General features: G+C 43.8%; 1 protein-coding gene across 1 annotated transcript in view; it reads left to right on the plus strand.

Moving 5' to 3' along the window:
- Nucleotides 1–20,441, plus strand: part of ARHGEF4 (Rho guanine nucleotide exchange factor 4) — a 202,285-nt gene that overhangs the window by 106,036 nt on the left and 75,808 nt on the right. The window contains exon 5 of the mRNA XM_090146959.1: nucleotides 305–434. Within this exon, the coding sequence (XP_090003085.1) occupies nucleotides 305–434 (130 nt within the window). The remainder of the gene's footprint in view (nucleotides 1–304; nucleotides 435–20,441) is intronic.

The raw sequence follows: 20,441 nt of genomic DNA on the forward strand, positions 1-20,441 counted from the left end.
CTTCTCCCACACTATGGACTTCAAAGGAAAGAGTGTAACTTTCCGTGAGTGCAGACATGCATGGTACTGTGCTAACTGTAAATCCAGTACCTGGTTATCCTCTTCTCCTGTTATTACCTTGCAGCTTTCTTTGCCTTCTCACTGTTTTCTGTCTTCTCCAGCCACCCATGTGTCTACTAACAGACTACTTGCACGACAAGGCATGAGAGGGGAAAAGAGGTGCTCTGTGAGCAATGCTGTGTTTTGTTCAGCAAGGCGTATCTGTGTCATATACATTGGTTTTGTTTTCCCTTTCTTGTTGAAGGCTGGAAGAAGTCCATCCATCACATCTACCATTGCTCTTGACATCCTACCACTGAAACTGCATCCGTTTTCCCAGAGTACTCCGACAGGCCTGGACTGCATGGGCTGGAAACGACGCCTCACCTTCCCAGGTGTGTACACTGTGTCTCACTTCAGTGTGAACTGTTGGAGGAGTAAACTCTGCTTTAGTGAGTATGGCAACTCAATCGTAAGCGCTCTAACTTATTTTTGCTGAACGTTCCATCCGCGTCTGAGTAGAAGTCTGCTTAAATTCAACCGTTTATAGTAAAGGAAAGGTCACTGATGGCACTGATAGTGTGCTTGATGCAGAAACACTTCTGTCGTCTCTAAGAACCGCATCTTACTTGGGATGATGTCATCCGTATCACTCTCTTGAATTAGGTTTCTACAGACTCCCTGCTGTACATCTGCTGGAGAGTGCTTACGGTAGGTATGGTGAGGCTCTTCTCAAGTTGCTAATTAGGAACTAAAGTAACTGAACGAGCCTCTGGAGGTAGAATTTCCTGTACTTAAAACAAATAATCTTAACAAGCATACCGTATTTTCACAAGAACTGTATGTGAGATTTGCTGCCTGCTTCATTTTCAGTCACAGGCTGTTTTTAATGTAAGTCACAGATTGTTAAACAGTAAGATGCATTTTTGCTAGGTTTTTAAATTCTCCATTGGGCGGTGCTGACCCAAACACTGCAGCAATCTTTGTCATAGAACTTTGGGGTGGGGTAAGAGAAACGTTGCAGAAGAGTTGTTTGGTAGGTAGGAAGTTCAGTTGGATGCCAACCTGCCATTTCTGCCTCAGAAAGTCTCTTTGTACCACTGATTAAACACTACTAGGCTTAAATTAAGGGTCCATACCTCTGTCTAATTACATCAGAACTGAATGGACAGAATATCCTGTCTAGTCAAACTATTTTGCTTTCCAACGTTTTGTAAGACTTGTGCACAGAATCACAAAGTTCCACCTGGAAGTAAGTAAACAGACTGCTTGTTATTGTGGTGTCAGGAGCCCAGTCTCTGCTCTCAGCACTGAGGGCTTTGATCATTGGCTGTCACACGCATCTGGCATTGCCCCAACACTTATGACCAGCTCCCTGGCTGAATTCAGCTTCAGCTCTTGGAAATCCCAGGTGGAAACCTGCCACTGTCAAGATGTCAGTGGATCTGACTTAAGCTAGAATCCCTAAGTGCCACTGCCATAGAAGTAAATTGTGAGTCACAGCTGATAGAAATTTAATGATAACTCCCTTAGGTCCCAGTTGGGAACTAAATCTGAGGCACCCAAATTCATACATATATGGGGAGGAAGAAGGGAAAATGTAAATGTAGATAGATCCATTGGTAGTCTTCTAGTTGTTTATAAGCCATCTAGAAATGAAACACAAAACCTGAATCACCTACAGTTCATACAGTATTCTCAAGAAACAAGTGAGTTTCACATTGTGACTTCAATAATTTAGTGTCAGTGCACCAAAACATGCTGTACGTGATTCTTGCACAGCTTTGTTGTGATAAATGTTGCTTTTCATAAGCTTGTGAATAATGTCAAGCAGAGGTAAAATGAAGTGATTAACTAGTACATTTAATCTAATTTTAAGGTTCTTAACTCTGAAGTTGCAACTACTTGCATTAATGATCCCAGCATGTTCTTTAACCATAAAAGACACTGGATATAAAAGTGCTATGAAGTATAAAGCTGTTATATATACTTCCGTGTTGAAAATACGAGCAAAATACTCTTTCCCCAGATTTGCTTATTCAGTTGGTCAGCTTTTTAAGGGAATGCTGCAGTGGCTATTGGGTACGGAGTCTTCTTTAGTTTTTCTAGTTTTATTTTGACAGTATCCCAGCCAGAAAGGTAGCATGCACTGCTATGGAACTTGTCATGCATTTGGCTATTTAAGTGAGGACAAGAGCACAGCTGGGTGCAGACTCACCTGTTTTAGACCTGTTCCCAACTATATCATGACTGCTGGGAGAAGGGCTTGATGTTTCTGTTATCTGTTGTGCTTACTAGCTGCTTATGACCAGATACTGGCCTTAGAGCATTGAGACATTGTTCTCTCTGTCTATATGTCAAACCGGGACAAATGAGACAAACTCAAACTTATCATATTCCAAGGCTTGGATTCAGCCATACTGTGGAGCTTTGATCAAGTTTTGCATACTGCCTTCTGTCACCTTTTCTGTACAGAGCAGCCATTTGAGAAAACTTTAACAAGCCAGTAGATGGCTCTAACATCTGTGAAATAAAGAGCAGCTGAGGTGGTGCTAATCTCTACTCAGTGAAGATGACTGAGTCTTGATACTCTTCTAGAGAAGTATAGAGGTTAGCAGCCCCTGGCCCCAAGGTTAGCCAAAAAGTTGACTCTGCTCGGTCAGGAATGTTTAAATAATTTGGAAGGACCGACTTGGCTTTATCATATGCTTCAGCAGGCACTACCGATGAATATCAAGTCTTTCAGACCCTGCAGTTGTATTGTTGTACCCGTGTCTTCAGTTTGCATCTTGTGGTAGAGATCTGTCCTTTATTGCCTGGCTTACCACACTGCTTGAATAAGCTGAGCTACGGTGAAATATTGGTCTGGGACACAAACCACTTCCCAGTGTAGATACAGGAATGCTTTTCTTGCTTCTGGGCAGCTTCTAAAATCTTAGGAAGAGAAAATAGCTGACAGAGGGGGCCCAAAACTTAAGGAGAGAGCAATGATAAGATAACAGGGCTTTGGGTTTTAAAGCAATGGACCAGCATTTTCTTCTGCCTCTTTTATGTATGCTTTTCTTCCGTGTCTCTGTGCTGAGCATGATACCTGTTCATTTGCATTCCCCATCTCTCTGCTCAGCCCAGTACCTTCTTATTTGCAACTGAAGATAATGCCTACAGTTGGGTTGCATTGCTGGGAAGCTGTTTGATGGATGGTGAATGCATCTGTGAGGATGTAGCTGAGCCTGAGCCCTGGTTAGGGAATGGGCAGTTCTGAGCTTGGAAGCTTCCAGCCCACAGGTCTTGAGCAGAGAGGTGCTGCCATCTGTGAACTTCTCCACAGGGACCCACCAACAGGAGGCAGACACAAGGTGACCCAATGACAGACGTGGGCAACTGTGTGAGAGTTGGATGTGTGTTTCCTAGAAGTCCATTCTCTCACTGCTCTCTGTACTTTACAGCTAGAGAATTTTCTGGTTTCTTACCTGACTTTGGTATCTTCTCACAGATGTTTCACCCATGCTGTTTTGCAGAGAATCTGTGGAATTTTTAGGTAGGGTAAAATATATATGACCTTAAACTTTTGAGGTCTGTCATCTCCCCGTAAAGAGAGAAACTAGCGTGTTGCAAGATCTGGTTCATCTCATATCACTGTGCTAAACCAGAACCAAAACCTGTATTATCAAAAATAATCATTTAGATGCAGGATCTTCCCAGCGATTTTCCCCATGTCTTGTCAGATTTAAATAGCCACAGATCTTTAGCTTTCCTGCTGTGCTGTCTACAGGAGATGCCCTGGTATCTATGGCTGTGCTGATGTTGGTTATACCAGCCAAAAAAGCACGAGGTCGTTCTGGCAGATCTGTTCTGATGGTGAATGTACTGGGGGGCCTCGGAAATCCTGCATGAGCAATGAGGGTAAGCAAACCAAATTCTCAACATCTGAGTCTTTAGTGGAGAGCATGGAAAACAGTGACCACTTAATAATTCTGAGTTATCTTCTGTCCTCATTGGTATAATGGAAAGTTTTTATCAGAAGCAGAGACTGTTTGTTTACTCAACATCATGTGGCCAACTTTCATCTTCTTTTCCCAGCTATAGATGGGCTGTTAAGCTCACACTTGGCAACAGTTAATGCGAAGATGTTTGACAGCCACTGGAGAATCTATTCAAGAGGGAAAATATTAGCTTTAGTAACAAGACTTTGTTATGTCCTATAAATATTTAGCAGTTCTGTAGTTCAGCAGAATAGCAGAGCTATTTATTCCCATTCTCGTCAATTTAGTTCTTGAAGGGACACAGAAAAAAAGCGATGTGCAAATCCTCAGTAGTGCATCACTGTAGCTATAGCAAGAAATGTCAATTCCATTCTGATCAACGCATGGAAGTACTGTCGAATTCAAGTGGCTAAGAAGTAGTCTCATTACCTACTGTATTTTCACTCTACCTGTGCATCACAGCAAGGATTATCAGGCCTTGTTTGATCCCAGCTCTGTGCAGTCTCTGACGGCGTGTGTTTGCTCAGATTTTCATCCAGCATTAAAAGCTGGGCCAAGTCATGGCTGAGCTCCTGAACGTTTTGTTGTAGCTGGTTGGGTGGGATTGTGTACATCAGCTATTGGGGTAAAAGACTCAGTATGTCCATAAAAACTTTCTGTGGGGGTGAAGTGTAGAAAAGAAGATCCTATCAAACCCCGAGTGATTCTGCTGGTTAAAGGTATGGGAACTCCAGCAGAATCCACCGGAGACTGAAGCAGGTATCCCAGCTCAGCTGCCCAGGCTGGCTCCCCTAGCTTGACCATGCTGCACGGTGCCAGCCCTAAGCTGTAACTGGAGACAGCTGCTGCTTTGGCAACTTAACAGTACCTCTCATCTCTATCAAATGTCACAGAACATCAATGTGCACTGAGAAAAAATAAGCCACGAGGTCTGTGTGAAGGTGGAACACCTCTGTGACAGCAGTTGTTAAACTCTAAGATCGTGGTTTCCACTGATTTCCAAAGTCTAGCTTTGAAGCATTTTCCCTGCCTTCCCATTGCACTCCAGCAGGCCTTTGCAGTGCACACACACGCTGTGCGTGCTGCAGCAGCACCTTCGGCTAGGATTACAGCGCTGCCACTGAATAAATATCTTTTGGTGTTTGCCAAGAGCATTTAGGCCAGAGCGTGGGAGGGGTAGTGGAAGAACAGATGGAGTGTCCTGAGCAGGCTGGGGGCAGAGATCTGCATGGAGAGTGCAGAGCTGCGGGGCCTCTGAGTGCTGTCTGGTTCGGTACCACAAGCAAAAACTGATGAAGGCACTTTGAGTTTTCTTCCTTCGTGTGACCCAAGCATGGATTTGAAGGAGCGAGAAGTGCAGCTGGGGCTGAATTGTAGCCTCTTATTGCTTCTCTTGTCTTCAAGAGCTGCCCCATCCCTTCCCCTTCTTGGTGCACTGTGCTCCAAGTCCAGCAGACAGCTGTGCTCAGCTCTGTGGTTTTAACTTACCTTCCTATGGTCAAGCAGTGTTCTTTTCAATTTGTACCTTAGTGCAGACAGTTCTATGAGGACCTGAAAGGTTCAGATCAATAGAGAGGTGTGGTTCTATTGCAGGCACCGGACACCAAATTTCCTTTTCTGTGCTGGGAGTCATTAGGGGAAGGTATTTTGGTCCAAGCAGCGACATTCAGAAGACCATTGGAGGAATTTTTTGTTAACAGGCTACTGGAGAGATGTTGTGCTTTTTTCCTGTTACTGCAGATGTGTTTCTTGTAAGGAACAGTTAGAATGCTAAGGACTCAGAAGTTGTCTCGGTGTGTTTGGATGCTCTCAGTGATGGCGAGCAAAGGACATTTCTTTCATTAAGTATTTAATAAGAAACATAATGACCTAAAGTACTCCCTGCTATCGCACAGAATGGTGGGGGTCTCTGATGGAGCAGGCTGTGATGGCCACATTCTGGCTTTCTTCAGAGAGAATTACCTACCGCAGGCACAGGGCAGGTGCTTCTGTATTCTTTCAGGCTTCATTTTATAGGGACATGTTTCATCACATGAGGACATCAGTGAGGACATCAGACCTCTGAACTGAATCAGCATCACAACCAGTGATGCTGCCTCTGTACTTGATGCTGAGCTCTGACAAAGATTGCATGCTGAAACAGAGCCCATCCCAAGGCTACAGTTCAGGAGTGGGTATTGAATCGTTCAAAGCTTGCAGCTGCAGCCTCCCCAGATCTCAATTTGTGTTTTTCCGGCTTTGATTTCATTTTGAATTCTTTTTCTGAGGACTTATAAAAATAGTTTTTTAATAGCAGCAGCAGCCACAGCCAGCTCTAAACATGATTAGTTTATATGTTAAGTCCTTTCTGAGTTCTCAGGGGAAGCAGACAACACAAGGTCTCTCTCACTTGGGCTTTTTTTTTAAATGCATGAAATTCTACAATTCCCACTTATTTATTTTTAATCTGACAATCCCACTAAGTTAAGAACAAAGATTTCTGTCCCACCCTCGCCTTTTTTCACGTCTTGAAATCGGCTTTAATAAAAATCATCTGCTGGAAGCTGCAGCTGAGAGCAGCTGAGCTGCCACAGCCGGAGCCTCCTTAGTGGACCCCTATGATGTCAGGATGCATCGAGATGAGCGGAGAGGAGGATAGGAATCCAGCTCAGTCCTCAGACAGCGCTACCAGGTACCACTGCCCTGCCAGCAGCTACAGAGCGCTCAGCCCGTTTCCTCCCAGCACAGCAGAGCCCCCGGCTCTCCCTGCTACCTGCCTGCATGAGGACCCAGCAGTGCCCCAGTGAGTCCAGCGGGGCACACAGTGGAGAAAACTGCAGCAGCAGTGGAAGCTCTGGGCTCTCTCCAGGTTCGGATTCGGACAGCAGTGGGGTGGTGTGCGGTGGTGGTGGGATGAGAGGTGTCCTGTCCAGGTATTGGAGCTTGGAGAGTCTTCACTCTGCCACAGGTAAGAACTGCTTCCTTTTTTTGCTTTTAATGCTATTGCACTGACCTTGAGAAACCAAATGAAGCCTTCTGGAAAAGAGCATTGGGAAATGCAGTCTCTGAGTCATGAGAAATTAAAAAAATAAAGTTGTTTGCTAGCTGACCCCCCTGCAGACTTACAACTGAAGCACAGCAACACTGAAATACTTCTTAGGTCAGAAGGCAAGAAACATTTTCTTCGTGGCTTTGGAAATAGTGTTTAGGCTTCTACCTGATAAAAGCTTTAGCAGCATTTCATATTTCAGCTTAAAATTATAGAGCCTGGCATCAGAGCTGGCACTTCTGTGTGAGTGCTAGCAGAGAGTATTGCTGCCTTCAGAACGTGTCCAAGCGAGGTGCTGTGCAGCACAGGAGGGCTGAGGGCATTTGCACTGCTGCGTGCAGAGGGAAGCAAAGGAGGTTCCCTGAGCCAGCTGTTCTAGTTCTGTTTGTATTTTCCTGTCCTTGGTTTAAATCATTTTTGCACCAGGGATTTTGGAGGTACGTCCACACAGCCCGCGAATGTTGTCTGCACCCAACATCCAAGTTCTTAGTAACTGATGTGCATTCTTAGGGTGTGGGTGCTAGAACCCCAAGCATGGGAAAGAAGCTTTCTCATTCCCAGCTGACACTGGCAGAGGAGCCTGGCAATGATTTAGTGGCCAGCGATCACTGAGCTGTTCAGTTTGTTGCTTGCTCATTGCAGTTCAGAGAGATTTTTAGCAGAGCTGCATTAAATTAAATAAATACGTGGTCTGATTGTGATAGGACAACAGGGAATGGCTCTACACTGAAAGAGGGAAGATTTAGGTTAGATGTTAGGAGAAATTTTTTTACTCAGAGAGGATGAGGTCCTGGCACTGCTGTCCGGAGCTGTGGGTGCCCCATCCCTGGTGGTGCACGGGGTCAGGCTGGATGGAATTATGGGCAGCCTGATTTAGGGGTTGGCAAGCCTGCCCATGGCAGAGGGTTGGAGGGGTACAAGGTCCCCTCCAACTTAAGCTGATCTGTGATAAATTAGTTTCTCTCTCAGATAAATTCAGACGAGTGCCTTCAAGGCCACCAGTGTGTGCCACTTCCTTCATATAAATACTGGATGCTTCCAGCTAGAGGCAAGGCTTAGTAAGGGTTTTAGGTGTAGTTCAGTGTAATCCACCATAGCTGCACATTCTTCTAATTAATGAAAGCTGTTATAGCTGCACCTACTACTGCACATTTAGACTGTTTAATACAAATTCCATTGCTGCTTTGGAGTCCTCAGCTGAAGTGCAAGTAACTGCAGCAGGGCAGCTGGCCTGACTTCCTAACCCCACACCAGAGCTTCCAGGTGCTCAAGAAACTCCAAACACCTGTGGTGTTGTCCTGAGAAACCAAGGCCAGGAAAAAAAGGTCAGCAGGGTGAGATCAGACCATTGGCTCTGTGTTTTGGGGAAAGATCTGTTCTGGGAATGCAAATGATGCATCTCTGAGTCTTGGCAGCATCTGCTGGCTCATTTTCTCCTGTACCTGGGAATGTAAATAACTCCCAGCATAGTTCTGACATTGGCATAAAGTAGCCATGGCGCTGGAGCCTTTTAAAAGTGTTTGAGAATTGCATATAGGGCAATAGCTTTAGCTTCAGTTACCTCTGTCTTAGAGGATTTGCTGCCAGCTGTCCTCCACGGATGCACTTTTGGGCTTAATCAGGTCAGTTGCTATAAATGATGTACAGTGATAAAAATGATGTGAGGCTGATAACAAAAGCAAACTTTGCAGCTGAGCTGCTTTTTCTAAAAGACCTCCTGTTTCTACAGCCTTCTTGTTCCCAAAGATGTGGGGCACGGAGTCATGTTGTGATGCTGCATGCATTTAGCACGTAATGTAGAGATAAGAGGAGATAGAATAGGGAAGGATATGAAAACAGGCTGAAGGCAGGGAGAAACCAAATCAAGTTTCATAGTAACAACATTGATAAATCAATACATTAAAAAAATTACTACAGACTCCTTGCTACCTCAAAAATACTACGGCTGTGAGCATCTTCTCACATGTGAATGATGTGGGTTGTCTTTAGGTATGGATAATATTTGTGTCAGAATTAGGGTTAAACCTTAAGAGCAGTGCATCTCCCAGAAGAACTGACAGCAGTAGCCAAAATGCGTGGCACTCTCCAAGATGTCTCCTCACCTGAACCAGGGAAGCACAGGAGTCTTCAGCCTCCCAGTACGTGTGGCATCAGGAATTCAGGGAGAAGGTCTGAAGCGTCTGCAGACATCACACATTGCCCAGTGCTGTCTTTTATAAAGCTGTGAGATGAGTCGGTCCCTTTTTTCAATTTATTTCTAACAGGTTCTGCATTTTCAGGAGTGCCCTGAGGCTGGCAGGGTGCTTGGTGGTGATTTCTCCCCCAGTGTGAACACAAACTTGTCTAGAGGGATCTTCATACTGAGATTATTCTTCTCTGATGCTTCAGAGGAAGAAACTGAGCAGTTGGAACGCGGAGGTGAAAGGGAGGGAGGAGGTCTTCAGTACAACTGGAACACAGGAGTCTGAGTTTCTTTTGCATAATTTACATTTCAAGAGTGAAAAGACAGAATATGTGTGTTTACACAGAAATGTATTTGAGAATGTAAGTCCTTAGAAATACGAGCTGGCATCTCCTGCACAGAAAAGATGAGTAGTGTTCTCCCAAATTCACAAGGGGTGAAAATGCAGTTTTTGTTCAGTCTTCCTCTGCAGTCAGTAATGGAGTACAATTTCTTTTGCTTTGAAATGGACTTTTTTGTAACACATTGATCAAGAAAGTGAGTTATATGTGACAAAGAAATGAGAAAGAAAGATCTGTTGATGTAACTCAAATGCCATTTGGAAGAAAAAAAAAGAGCAAAAAAAAAAAAAGACTCTTGTATGAAGTGAGTCCTTTTCTTTTTAATGCCAGTCAGTGGCATTTTTGGTCTAAATGTCAATGTATGTTACATTACATGGGAGAGTCCTTCTCCCTGCAGCTAAATATAATCATGAAAAGAGGGGACGCTTTGCAGTTCTCCTGAACTCTCCATTTGAGGATGCCAGAGGACTTCATCAAAGTTAATAACCCTTACATAAGGCCCAAGAGGCTTCTGGAGTTTGATTTAGAGTAGAAGAGGTATGGATCATTTATCACTTGGGATAGTAGCCTTGCTGTTTAAATACCTGCCTTTAAATACTTGTGGGCAGTTTCCCAGTGCTCAGCCCACGCAGTGCTCCAGTGAGAAAATGAGTGGGAGCTCTGGTTGCTCAGCAGTTCCAAAGAGTCACCCGGATCAAAGGTCAGTGGTGACAGTGCTCCAGCAAGTGATTCAGTGCCACTCTGGGCACTCGACTCTGTTTCCAAGGCCAGACACCAAATCCCAGTGCACACTTGGTATCCCAGGCTCACGCTGCACACATCCCACTCAGTCCTGTTGTACAGTCCTGCTGAAAACTTGGTTTCCTTTAGACTATTTCCAGAATCAAGCTTGTGAGAACATCTCTGTTTTTCCAGCTCCTTTGTTCCTAGTCCAATTCCAACATCATTAATAGTCTGTTTATTATTTTGCTTGTCCAAGCTGAGAAGAACTGGAAGAGCATAGAAAGGTGGGGACAGAGGGGGATCACAACTGGTAAGCTGGTGGTGGCTGACGTTTCCGTGTCTTTGTGCATATGCAGCAGTTGTATGGACTGTGCTTCAGTGCTCCTCTGCTCCGTTTTATCTCCCTAAAGGCGGATGTGCTCATCTGCTGCTCTTGGGAATACGGCCTTTAAACCACAAGAAAACAAAGTATGGGCAGGGAGTCATGTTTTCATATGGAACCTAAACATAACCAAACATAAGTCTCCTGCAAATAAGTGTTTTTAAGGCATACATTTCATTATTATTGCTTATGAGGGAGTCAGCAACAGAGCTGTGGCAAATGGTTTGCAAGTTTCTCATTATTTGGAAAGAGTTTTTCTTTTGAGCTCGCTTTTTTTCCCCTTGTCCTTCCCCTAGCCCTGCATTCGGGCACTGATGCCTGCAGCTGTGTCCATGGGCTGTGGTGCATAATTCACTGCCTTGTTTTTCTCCAAAGTCACCTAGACAGCAGGAGCTGAAAGAATGCACTGTAGCACGGTGATGTTGTATTTCACCTCGGAGGTACAGCTGGGTTCATGGATTGTTTTAGCATGACCAATGTGTTCCACCCCACCCAATATATTTCTGCTATCACCTGCACAAACAATTTCCACTCATCTTCTGAACAATTCATCAGTGATTTTTTTTTTTTTTTTAAAGTATGGTGATTCATTTCTAATGGCAACTAATGCAGTTAGGTAAACCTCAGGTAGATGGTGAATGGGCAGCCTGATCTAGTATTAAATGTGGAGGTTGGTGGCCCTGCCTGTGGCAGGGGAGTTGGAGATTCATGGTCCTTGAGATCCCTTCCAACCCAGGCCATTCTGTGATTCCATGATTCTGTGATTATTTAGAGGAAGAATTGCAATATTAAAGTTCCTTGGCTGAACTATTGAGCCAACCTAAGGATTAAGTAGAATTTTCTTATTTGAAAAATGCTGCTTTCAAATGACGTGTTGTATTGCCAGGCTGTGACTGGTCAAATATGAGGGCATCTAACCACCATCATAGTGCTTGAGTTTAGTCCAGTGGATGCAAACTCAGTAAATGCTGTCTGTAAACATGGCTACCTAACACATTCAGTACACTTACAGAAGTATATTTTTCAGAGCAAAATACTTTCCAGCTTCAAGATAGAAAATAAACTTATTCAGATAGTGTTAATGCGGGAAGAAAATCACATTTCTGTTCCTCTGTGTGCAACAGAACTGCCTTATGTCAGTGCCATTATTTCGTTGTTCTAATTATGCTTTAATATACTGAGTGGTTTCTTTTTTCAGTTGACTTTCCCTTGAGATTTTTTGCTTTGTTTTAAAGGAGCAAATGCTTATTCTCACTGCATCCCAGTGAGGTGCAGATTGCAACCTGTGCCTAACAGGGATATAGATGTCCCCATTTTGCTAATGCGTGATGGTAAACCTCTGACAAACTGTGTGAAGCTTCCATGGGAGCACATCACCTTGATCTTCTTATGTTCGTTTTTCCATTCCTTTATCTGCTCTCAAAACAACTCCCATGAAGAACGTTGGGATGGTGAGTAAAATTCGTTTTTCTGAGGAATACAACATCCTCTACATCCGTATTTCCTCAAAGATTCCTCAGAGATTCATTTAAAGCAGCCACTGAGATCAGCACTTCCTTTCAGGGTCATCCATGCTTCTGTTGCTCTTATATTTTAAGATGGCTGTAAGTCACTCAATTTGGGGACTGCCAGCATCTCAGCTCTTGAAGCAGGAAACTCACTTGGTCCAAGAGAGTAAATGGAAAGGGGAGTGAGGTGTGAAGCCTACCTGATGGGCAGAAGCTTGGAGGAACTGCTGCAAGTGCTGCTTCATCTGCACCTGCATCATGCTGGTAACAAAAGCAGTAAAAAAGCAGTGCTTGCAAATAGCATATACACTGAAATGCCATGAAGAATGTATGTAATTGCCTATAAATGATGAACATTCACTACTGTGGCTTAGCAATTAGAATAAATGTTATAGAGAATCGTTTCTTTACTTTGCCATGGGGATATACCCTTCAACTCTTCAAACATGTCTGTAAGTAAGGTTCTTCCCCAGTAAGGTTTTGTTCTCCAATTCATTTGAGACACAATAAATACTTTTGAAGGATCAGAGAAACACAGCCCTCTTCTGAAGGTCAGTACTCACCTGTGAAGATTTCTGCTTTAATTAAAATCTTGCCTTCTCTCAGAATCCTTTGTAGTCTGAGGTTTGTTTAAGCCAACCAACTAGTTCAGTCGTTTGCCTAAAAGCATTAGTGATGAGTTGGGTGTGCTGAAGTGCATGGGGTTCTTCTGAGCAAACTCACAGCTGTCTTTGTAAGGGGGAATGCTGAATGCCTTAGGTGGCTGGCCACAGAGCCCAGGTAAAGGTGGTGTATATGTACATGAAAGCAAGACATTAGCTGATGTGGCCATGGCTTTCTCCCGGTGAGCTGCCTTTGATCGTGTTGTGTGAACACACAAGTGTTGTCAGCTGTCAGTACAAATATACCATGGGGTATAGCAGGTATAGAGCAGCTTCAATTCCCTCTAATCCAGGAGCAGGAGATTCCCTGGACTGAAAGACTGGCCCAAAACAGCACAACATTGTTTGCCAGGGAGTACAGACAGTCTGCAATTTTGCAAGAGTAACGCAGTGCTCCTGAACTCATGTGTATCCCAAGCAACCAGCTTCTGTGTGTGTGGAAGCTCCAGTGCATCAGCCCTGTATGGGAGCAGATTTCTATTAATGTGTTTGGTATCACCCTCTTGTATTGGAAGGTAAGCTTATGTGTAAGTGTTTGTTAAATAACTTAAAGAAGACTTTTTTCAGTTGAACTAGAAAGATGCAAACCCTTGATATTATCACAGTAATGCATTGTGGTGAGAATAAATGAAGATAAGGCTGCCTGTGTTTTCCTAACAGCTGGTAGAGATGTGTTTCTAGGTGGGAGTGAAATAGCAGGAGTTTCCCTTTTGGCTCATAGAAATAGTTTCTGTGAGATAGTTCTGCATTAGCCTCTCTTTTATTGAAGTGCCTCCTTGTAGAGGTAGGCAAAAGGTGATGTGATAGGAGTATGTTGATGTGATGTGATAATGATGTATTAACACCAAGTGATCAGTTTAAATGGGTAGAATTAAGCTGTTTATGCTCTTCCCCTGCCAATGAAATCTTTCCATGCCAGGTATTAAAAGCGCTCAGCTAAGTATGAACCAAGGTCACTGCTGTGATGCACACACAGAAAGACACACTTGGCATTTAGAAAATGCAGTTCATGAACTGCTTCAAAAAAGCAAAGGAAGAATGCATGCAGTGAGTGCCCTCACTGGACTGAAAGAAGCTTTGGCAGTAAACCTTTTAAGAGAGTTTATTATGAACAGAGTTAGTAATATACCAAAAACAGTGGTTTTGAAATATGTTAACAGTTAGCCTTAAAAGCATGAATAACTTAAAAATATGCAGAAACCATCTGTATTGAAGTTTGCTGGCTGGATCTGCTCTCTTTGCAGAGAGTAAAATAATTTTTAGGGAGGCCTTTATCTAATTCCAGTTCTGCCATGATGGTTTAACGTTGGTGAATTCCATAGAATTCAGGGAGTTGGTCAGGCATTCTCCTATGCACCGATAGCCAACGCTGTTGGTATAATGCTCACCTGTGTTCATGCTGCCTTTCCTGGCTTGCATGAAAGCATGCACACAGGACAGCTGAGACTTCCACTTGGCCCCCAAATTCTCCTTGTCCATCATCTCATGGGCGTTGGAGTTCTTCAAAGTTACTCTATGCAGGACAACTTAGGCATCCTGAAGGCTCTCACCTCTGATGGTCAGCTGTAGATAACTGCTCTCTCTGGACAGCTTAGCCTTCCCAGTAAAACAATATGCTTCCAAGGGAAAAAAAAGACTTGAGACTTGACCCTAGAACAGAATTATTTAAAAAGCCACTGAATTAGTAGCGGCAGTTGTTAGTTGTTAGTTTTGAGTTAATTATTCCTGATAGCTCTGGAATCACAAACACAGATGAGTTGAGCACTGCTGGGTCAGCTCCTGAGACTCTGCTTGGCCACATAAAGAGTGTTTTGCAATTAAAGATGGGGACTGTGGCCTGGTACTCTGCTTTCCTCCCAGGCTCTGCCTTTCCTTTTCTCAGTTCTTGTTTTTGAGAAAGGCATCCTGAATCCAAATGTTTTCCAGCTGTAATAAAAATAAAAGTTGAGGGTAACTTTATTTATATGTTTGATTTTTATGGGGATATACAGCCAATGCAGGGAAGAGGAGAGCCCTTCTTCCACTTGTCAGAGGGCTTGTCAGCTATTGTTATGCTTTACACTTCTGTTAGGGCATTCACTGATGGGCAGTACCACCAGTGCTTTACCCTTGTGACTGGATGTGACCCAGTTCCTCTTCCATACCAAGCAAAGAAGGGTCAGTTCATGAGTTTCTCAGTGCGTCCTGGCTAGGAGCAAGTTGTGTGCAGATGAGGGCAGAAGCAGTTTCATCTGGTTAATTTCCAGCCTTTACATATGCCCTAGGCTTTTCACTTGTGTGGTTCACTGTGTTGGGTGAAGTATTGATCCTTTTTCCTGACCAGGCAGCAGTGGGGAGATGGAAGCTTCTCCCACCTCCTTCCTGTTGTACTTGGTGAGGTTAGCTGGTTGGCTTGATCTGATGGGTACTAACTTTCTTTAGTCGTACTCTTGCTCTTGGAGAACTGAAGCATCTTCTGCTTCAGCTGCTCCATTACCTCCCACAGTGTGTTCCAGTTTTGCTCATGGGCTTTTAAAGCAGGTCTTTCCCCACCTCAAATCTCTGAATGGTTTAGGGCATCTCTGGAGACCAGCTGGGCCAGGTGCCCTGCTCCGAGTGGGATCACATACAGTGTGCTGCTCAGGTGTAGCCAGCTGTGCTTTGAATATCCATAGAAACTCCATAGTTTTCTCTGGGCAACTTGTTTCAGGCTGTCACCACCATTACTGTAAAGTTTTATGTTTAAATAGAATGTAATGTATTTCAGTAAGTTGTTGCCACCACCAAGCAGCCTGGTTTTGCCTTCTTTGCCCTCACTCCTAGCAGATATTTATACAAATTAACATCTGCCTGAGCCTTCTCTTTTCTAAGCTGAGCAGTCTTAGTTCACTCAGCCTCTCCTTGTATGTCAAGTGCCGTAATCATCCCTGTGACCATTTGCTGGATCCACTCCAGTGCGTTCCTATTTTCCTTGCAGTCCCATTGGCATCGGTTGTCAGCTGACTCCTGGCTGAGTTTAATATGCTCTTTTTTTGTGTCCTGGCCACCTTAATGATCATTTATCTCCTTGTGGGTAGCAGAGCAACTGGTACCACATCTGAGGCTTTATCTGGTAAGTGCTTTCTTTGGCAGAGAGGGGAGGTAGATTGAATTTTCTGAAAACAAAGCAGAAGCAAATCTTTTCTGTCACAGTCCTGAGGATCAGAGTTTGCTGATCTGCTGCCACTGAAGGCCTCCCAACTTGCATCCTATTTTATCAGATGAGGACGTAGCAGAGAAGAAGCTTTGTGAAGTCAAGATGGAGTTGTTTAGTTGCAGCAGACCTTGTAGCTGATGGCTCGTTGGTGACATGTGCCTGTACAGACAGTGTTTGGTGCCTAAAGCTTCGATAAAACAGCCTTTGGTTCTGTAGTCTGTGATTTGCATGCTGGGGGTGGATTTTTTGTTGTTGTTGTTTCTGTTTGCTTGTTTTTTGTGGCTTCTTACTGCACAGTTCTGCACTTGCTAAGCATGCCGATGTAAACTGAGAGCTACCAGCTGGCCAGGGCTGCTCCTGCTTTTTTGGAGTAATGCAGGGTACTTGCTGTATCACAGACTCAGGCATGGGGTGCCTGTGAAAAGGATCTGTCTGCACAAACAGTTTATGCAGAGGTGAGGACGTGTGTGAAGTGTCTCCAGAAAGCACTGAGGCAATGTGCTCTTCCATCACGTCTTGCATGTGGTTTCTGTGCTATATACACTGAGACTCATTCAGCCTCTCCATTTATAGCACTCAAGAAGTAACAAGTCATTGCACAGAAGGGACTTAGCACGCTGGACACAACAGCATATTGTTTCACTGCTGCAGTGTTCTAATTATTAATCCCAGAAACCTATGTTAGAGGTTAGTGTGCTTGTTAGAATGAGCATTTATGAGTAAGCACCATGAATAACCCAGTTTAAACACAGCATCCCTTGCCTGTGAATGTCATCCCTTGTTGCCCAGCCCGTGGCAAGTACACAGGTGACCTAGCAATGGCTCTGACATGATTAAAAGTATTGCTAAAGGAACAATTAAATAGGACTCTCCTGTAAGCACTGATCCAGACTGTTTGCTCCTTGTCTTAGGATTTTAGGAGGCTCTGAGGAAAGGTTTGGGAAGTAAAAAAGAATGCTGGAGGAAAAGGGGGTTGGTAATTGCTGGCTTTGAGTGCTCCACCCATGGCAAGCAGGCATGTTATCTTCATTCGTGCTCTTTTCCTCTCCTAGGATGCCTACAAATAAGGGACAGGCTGGTGTGGGTTGCTAGGCACTGTCTGTAAGATAATCAGAAGGAAAACAGAGCTGGGCCACAGACCAAAAACATTGCTACAAGTGCCCTACTAGGGCCATCGCAGAGCTCTGACTCTGATGCAGGTTGGAATTTGCTGGCTCTGCACGCAGCACCGAAGCAGGAGCTCAGAGCCACGTGTCTGGGAGCATCCTAGTGGGCTGTCAAACACTATCTGTGTGTACCCAGTCGTGGTGAACCTTGCTCAGCTGCGAGGAGGAGGAGGAGGAAAGCTCTGGCAAACCCTGCTGTTGGATCTGAAGATGTCAGTTCTTAGCTTCTGCTCGTTTTCTACCTAATGAGAATGGGAAACAAGTTAAACCTTTCATCAGCAGTTTATGCTTCTTTGGCCGTGTATTGGAGAAGTGAGGTGAAGCTCAGCGGTGTTTCCTTCCTTCCTGCAGCAGGACAGTGTGTGACTGATGGGTGGCAGAAATGTGGTGATGGACAACCACAGAGCATCAGTATCTCAAAGGGCCGTCACTGATTCTTCTCTTCTTTGGCCATAAGGAAGGAATTGAGTTTAAATGCAGCAGAACACCCTCTAGTCATGTCTCTTCCTTCTCTGTTTGTTGAAGGCAAATATCTATATTTGGCACATCCCAGACTGTTGTCATGGAAATGGTTGTATTGACACATCCATAGCAGAGCAGATCTGCTGGGTACAAAAGGATCAGAAGGATGATGGGTGAGAAAGGAAGAGGCCTGCTCTAAACATCTTAGCGTTTGTGATGTCTGTTCTTCAGCTTCTTAGCTCCAATTGGAAGGAAGCATGTGGCTGCTAGATTAGGTTTGAGCCAATACTGAAAGAATTCTGTAGAGCATTACTGAACATTATACTCGATATACTCAACCCCAGTTACAGCAGCTACTTCCTCCTAACTCGTGTTCACGCCACTGCAGCACAGCAACATCCCTACTTAGTCCTTTTACCTTGTATTTTAGCTTTGATGAGATATTGCATGCTCTTACAATGAGAGAATGCTCCTGGCAGTCCCCTTTTATCTCATTCTCTGTGCTCCTCACTTAAATATTGTAACTGGAAACTTCAGGGAATATCAGATTTTTCTCCCTTAGCAAATGGAAAAGAGTCATAAGTGAAGGTAAACTTACAGGACTTTTGGCAGCCAGATTTCATGCCTAATGCGCTTCCTGCAGCTGCCAGGTCACCCCGTGCTTCCTATAGGACAGAAGGTCAATAGTGAAAAGGGGAAGGAATTGAAGAATGGACATTGAATGGATTTGCCACGTGTCAGAGTATTTTCACAACCTGTTGCTACTGGGAGCTTCATGCCAAGGAGAATTGGGAGATAGGAAACTTCAGAAGCAGCGAGAGAAGCTGCATCCTGTGTTTCAGGACTGGGCTCTGCAGGGGGCTGTTCTTCAGTGCCTGGATCTGTGGGGAGAGTTCCGTTGCATTATTATTATTTTCTGTTAAGCACACAAATAGAGGCTGGTACATGCTTAGTAAAAGCCGTGCTGTTTCTCTTGCAGTTGGGTGTCTATTTGTTGTAACCCAGATACTCCGCAGGTGTGCCAGAGCCCACAAATCATTACATCCACGCTGTAGATAAGAATGCCCTTTTCTGGTTCCATGTCAAAAATCTTCATTTTTCATAACGACCCAGCTGATTTGATAGAATGCAAGTAAAGGTAATTCCTAGCCCTGTATGACAGCGTGGCATGGGCAGCCGTAAGAAGCTAGACCCTAATCCTGCCATGCTCCCAACCACTTCCAAGTGCTTTAGCGGCTTCCATCCTTTCCAGTTGCAGGAATGTTTGTTACCTGAATTCCCAGGAATTGGAATTCTTGGACTCTCATGAATTATCTGTAGTAATCAGATGGGTAAAAGGTAGTTGTGCTTCAATTCCTCAAAACTTAAGTGTTCAAAGACTGTGCTGCACCCATTTCTGAATGGAAAGTACATATTTGATGTAGAAAAGAAGGAAAAAAAAAAAAAAAGATCTTTGATGTTTTGCTGAAGGTTTTAATGCAGACAGCCTCTTTCCTGGTGATTTCATTCTCCTCTGTGCATAAAGGGAACTAGACTGGATTTTACGTTTGTGTAGAAATTTGCAAGGTTAAGGGAAACACTGCAATTTTGTAGTTACTTCTATCTATGACAGCTGCTCTGTCTTAGGAAGTTTCTGCTTCCTTTGGGTTTCTGTGGGCCTATTGTGAGCTGGCCATTCTGTAAACATGGACAGATTAAGGTTATAGAACCCATTATATTGCTTGTGTTCGACCAAGGAACATCAACACAACCTGGAACTTGTTTATCTTTGGTAAAACCTAACACTGAAAAATATTCTGTAAACCTGACCCTTGTCACGGCAAATGAAATGAAAGATGGTCATTGCTTTGGCTTCATAATCCAAGGATAAAGTGCAGATTAATTTCTCCTTCGTATTTCTAGTAAGATAGTTTTCTATCAGCGGCAGAGGCAGCATATCTGTATGGCTGCCCTGGGCAAGAGCTTTGGATTGCTTCTGTCTGCAGGATATGGTTATAGCTGAAAAACAGAATGAACAAAATAGAAAAGGAAATCTAATTGGAAAAAGTCCCCAGGCAGCTTGTTTTTCATGTTAGAAACAGGGAAGACATTGAGATGAAATGTTTTCCCTAAAAAAGTGACTTCCTTATATCTTTTCCAGTTTCTTGGAGCAAAGGGTCTTCTAACCTGTGAAGTAATCTTTCCAGATCAAATTAAAGAAATCCCATCCCTTAGGAAAGCATGGCCAGTTGGCTGCTTTCAGTTCACTTATCTGGGGAACTTTTTCTTTTCTATCTTGCAATGGCAATGTAGAACCTATATCTATACATATATTTATGTGACTACCTTTGAGGCAAATGCCAAATGAATATTAACTGTGCTGTTTACATAGCCTGGTGGAAAAGCTGGAAGAAACCTCAGGAACTTATGCATCCTGATGAGCTGTATGTTGACCTTGGTGGTAAAAGAAGACATTTTGCAAACTAACCATTTTAAACACGTAGAAAAGGTGTGGAACTGCTGTCCTTTACTGTCTTCTTTCAGCAGGAGCAGATAGAAATCTCTCCTGATGCTGCAGTGGAAATTCTTACAGGGCGCAGAAGCAGAAAATACCAAATGCAAAAATGCCCTCATTCATGCTGCAGGATGCCAAGTTGGCCAATGCAGAAAGTCCAGCTCCATTACTTTACAGTGTGGAGCACTTGATGCACAAGTAAGTTAACCTGGCCAAAACTTGTTCAGTTAGGCATTGCAGTTCTCCCCAGTTTCAAACAAGCAGTGCTTTCTCCTTCTGTTCCTTGGTGGATCCAG

This window comes from Phasianus colchicus, chromosome 10, assembly GCF_987193195.1.
Source record: "Phasianus colchicus chromosome 10, bPhaCol1.hap1.1, whole genome shotgun sequence".
Classification (NCBI taxonomy): Eukaryota; Metazoa; Chordata; class Aves; order Galliformes; family Phasianidae; genus Phasianus; species Phasianus colchicus.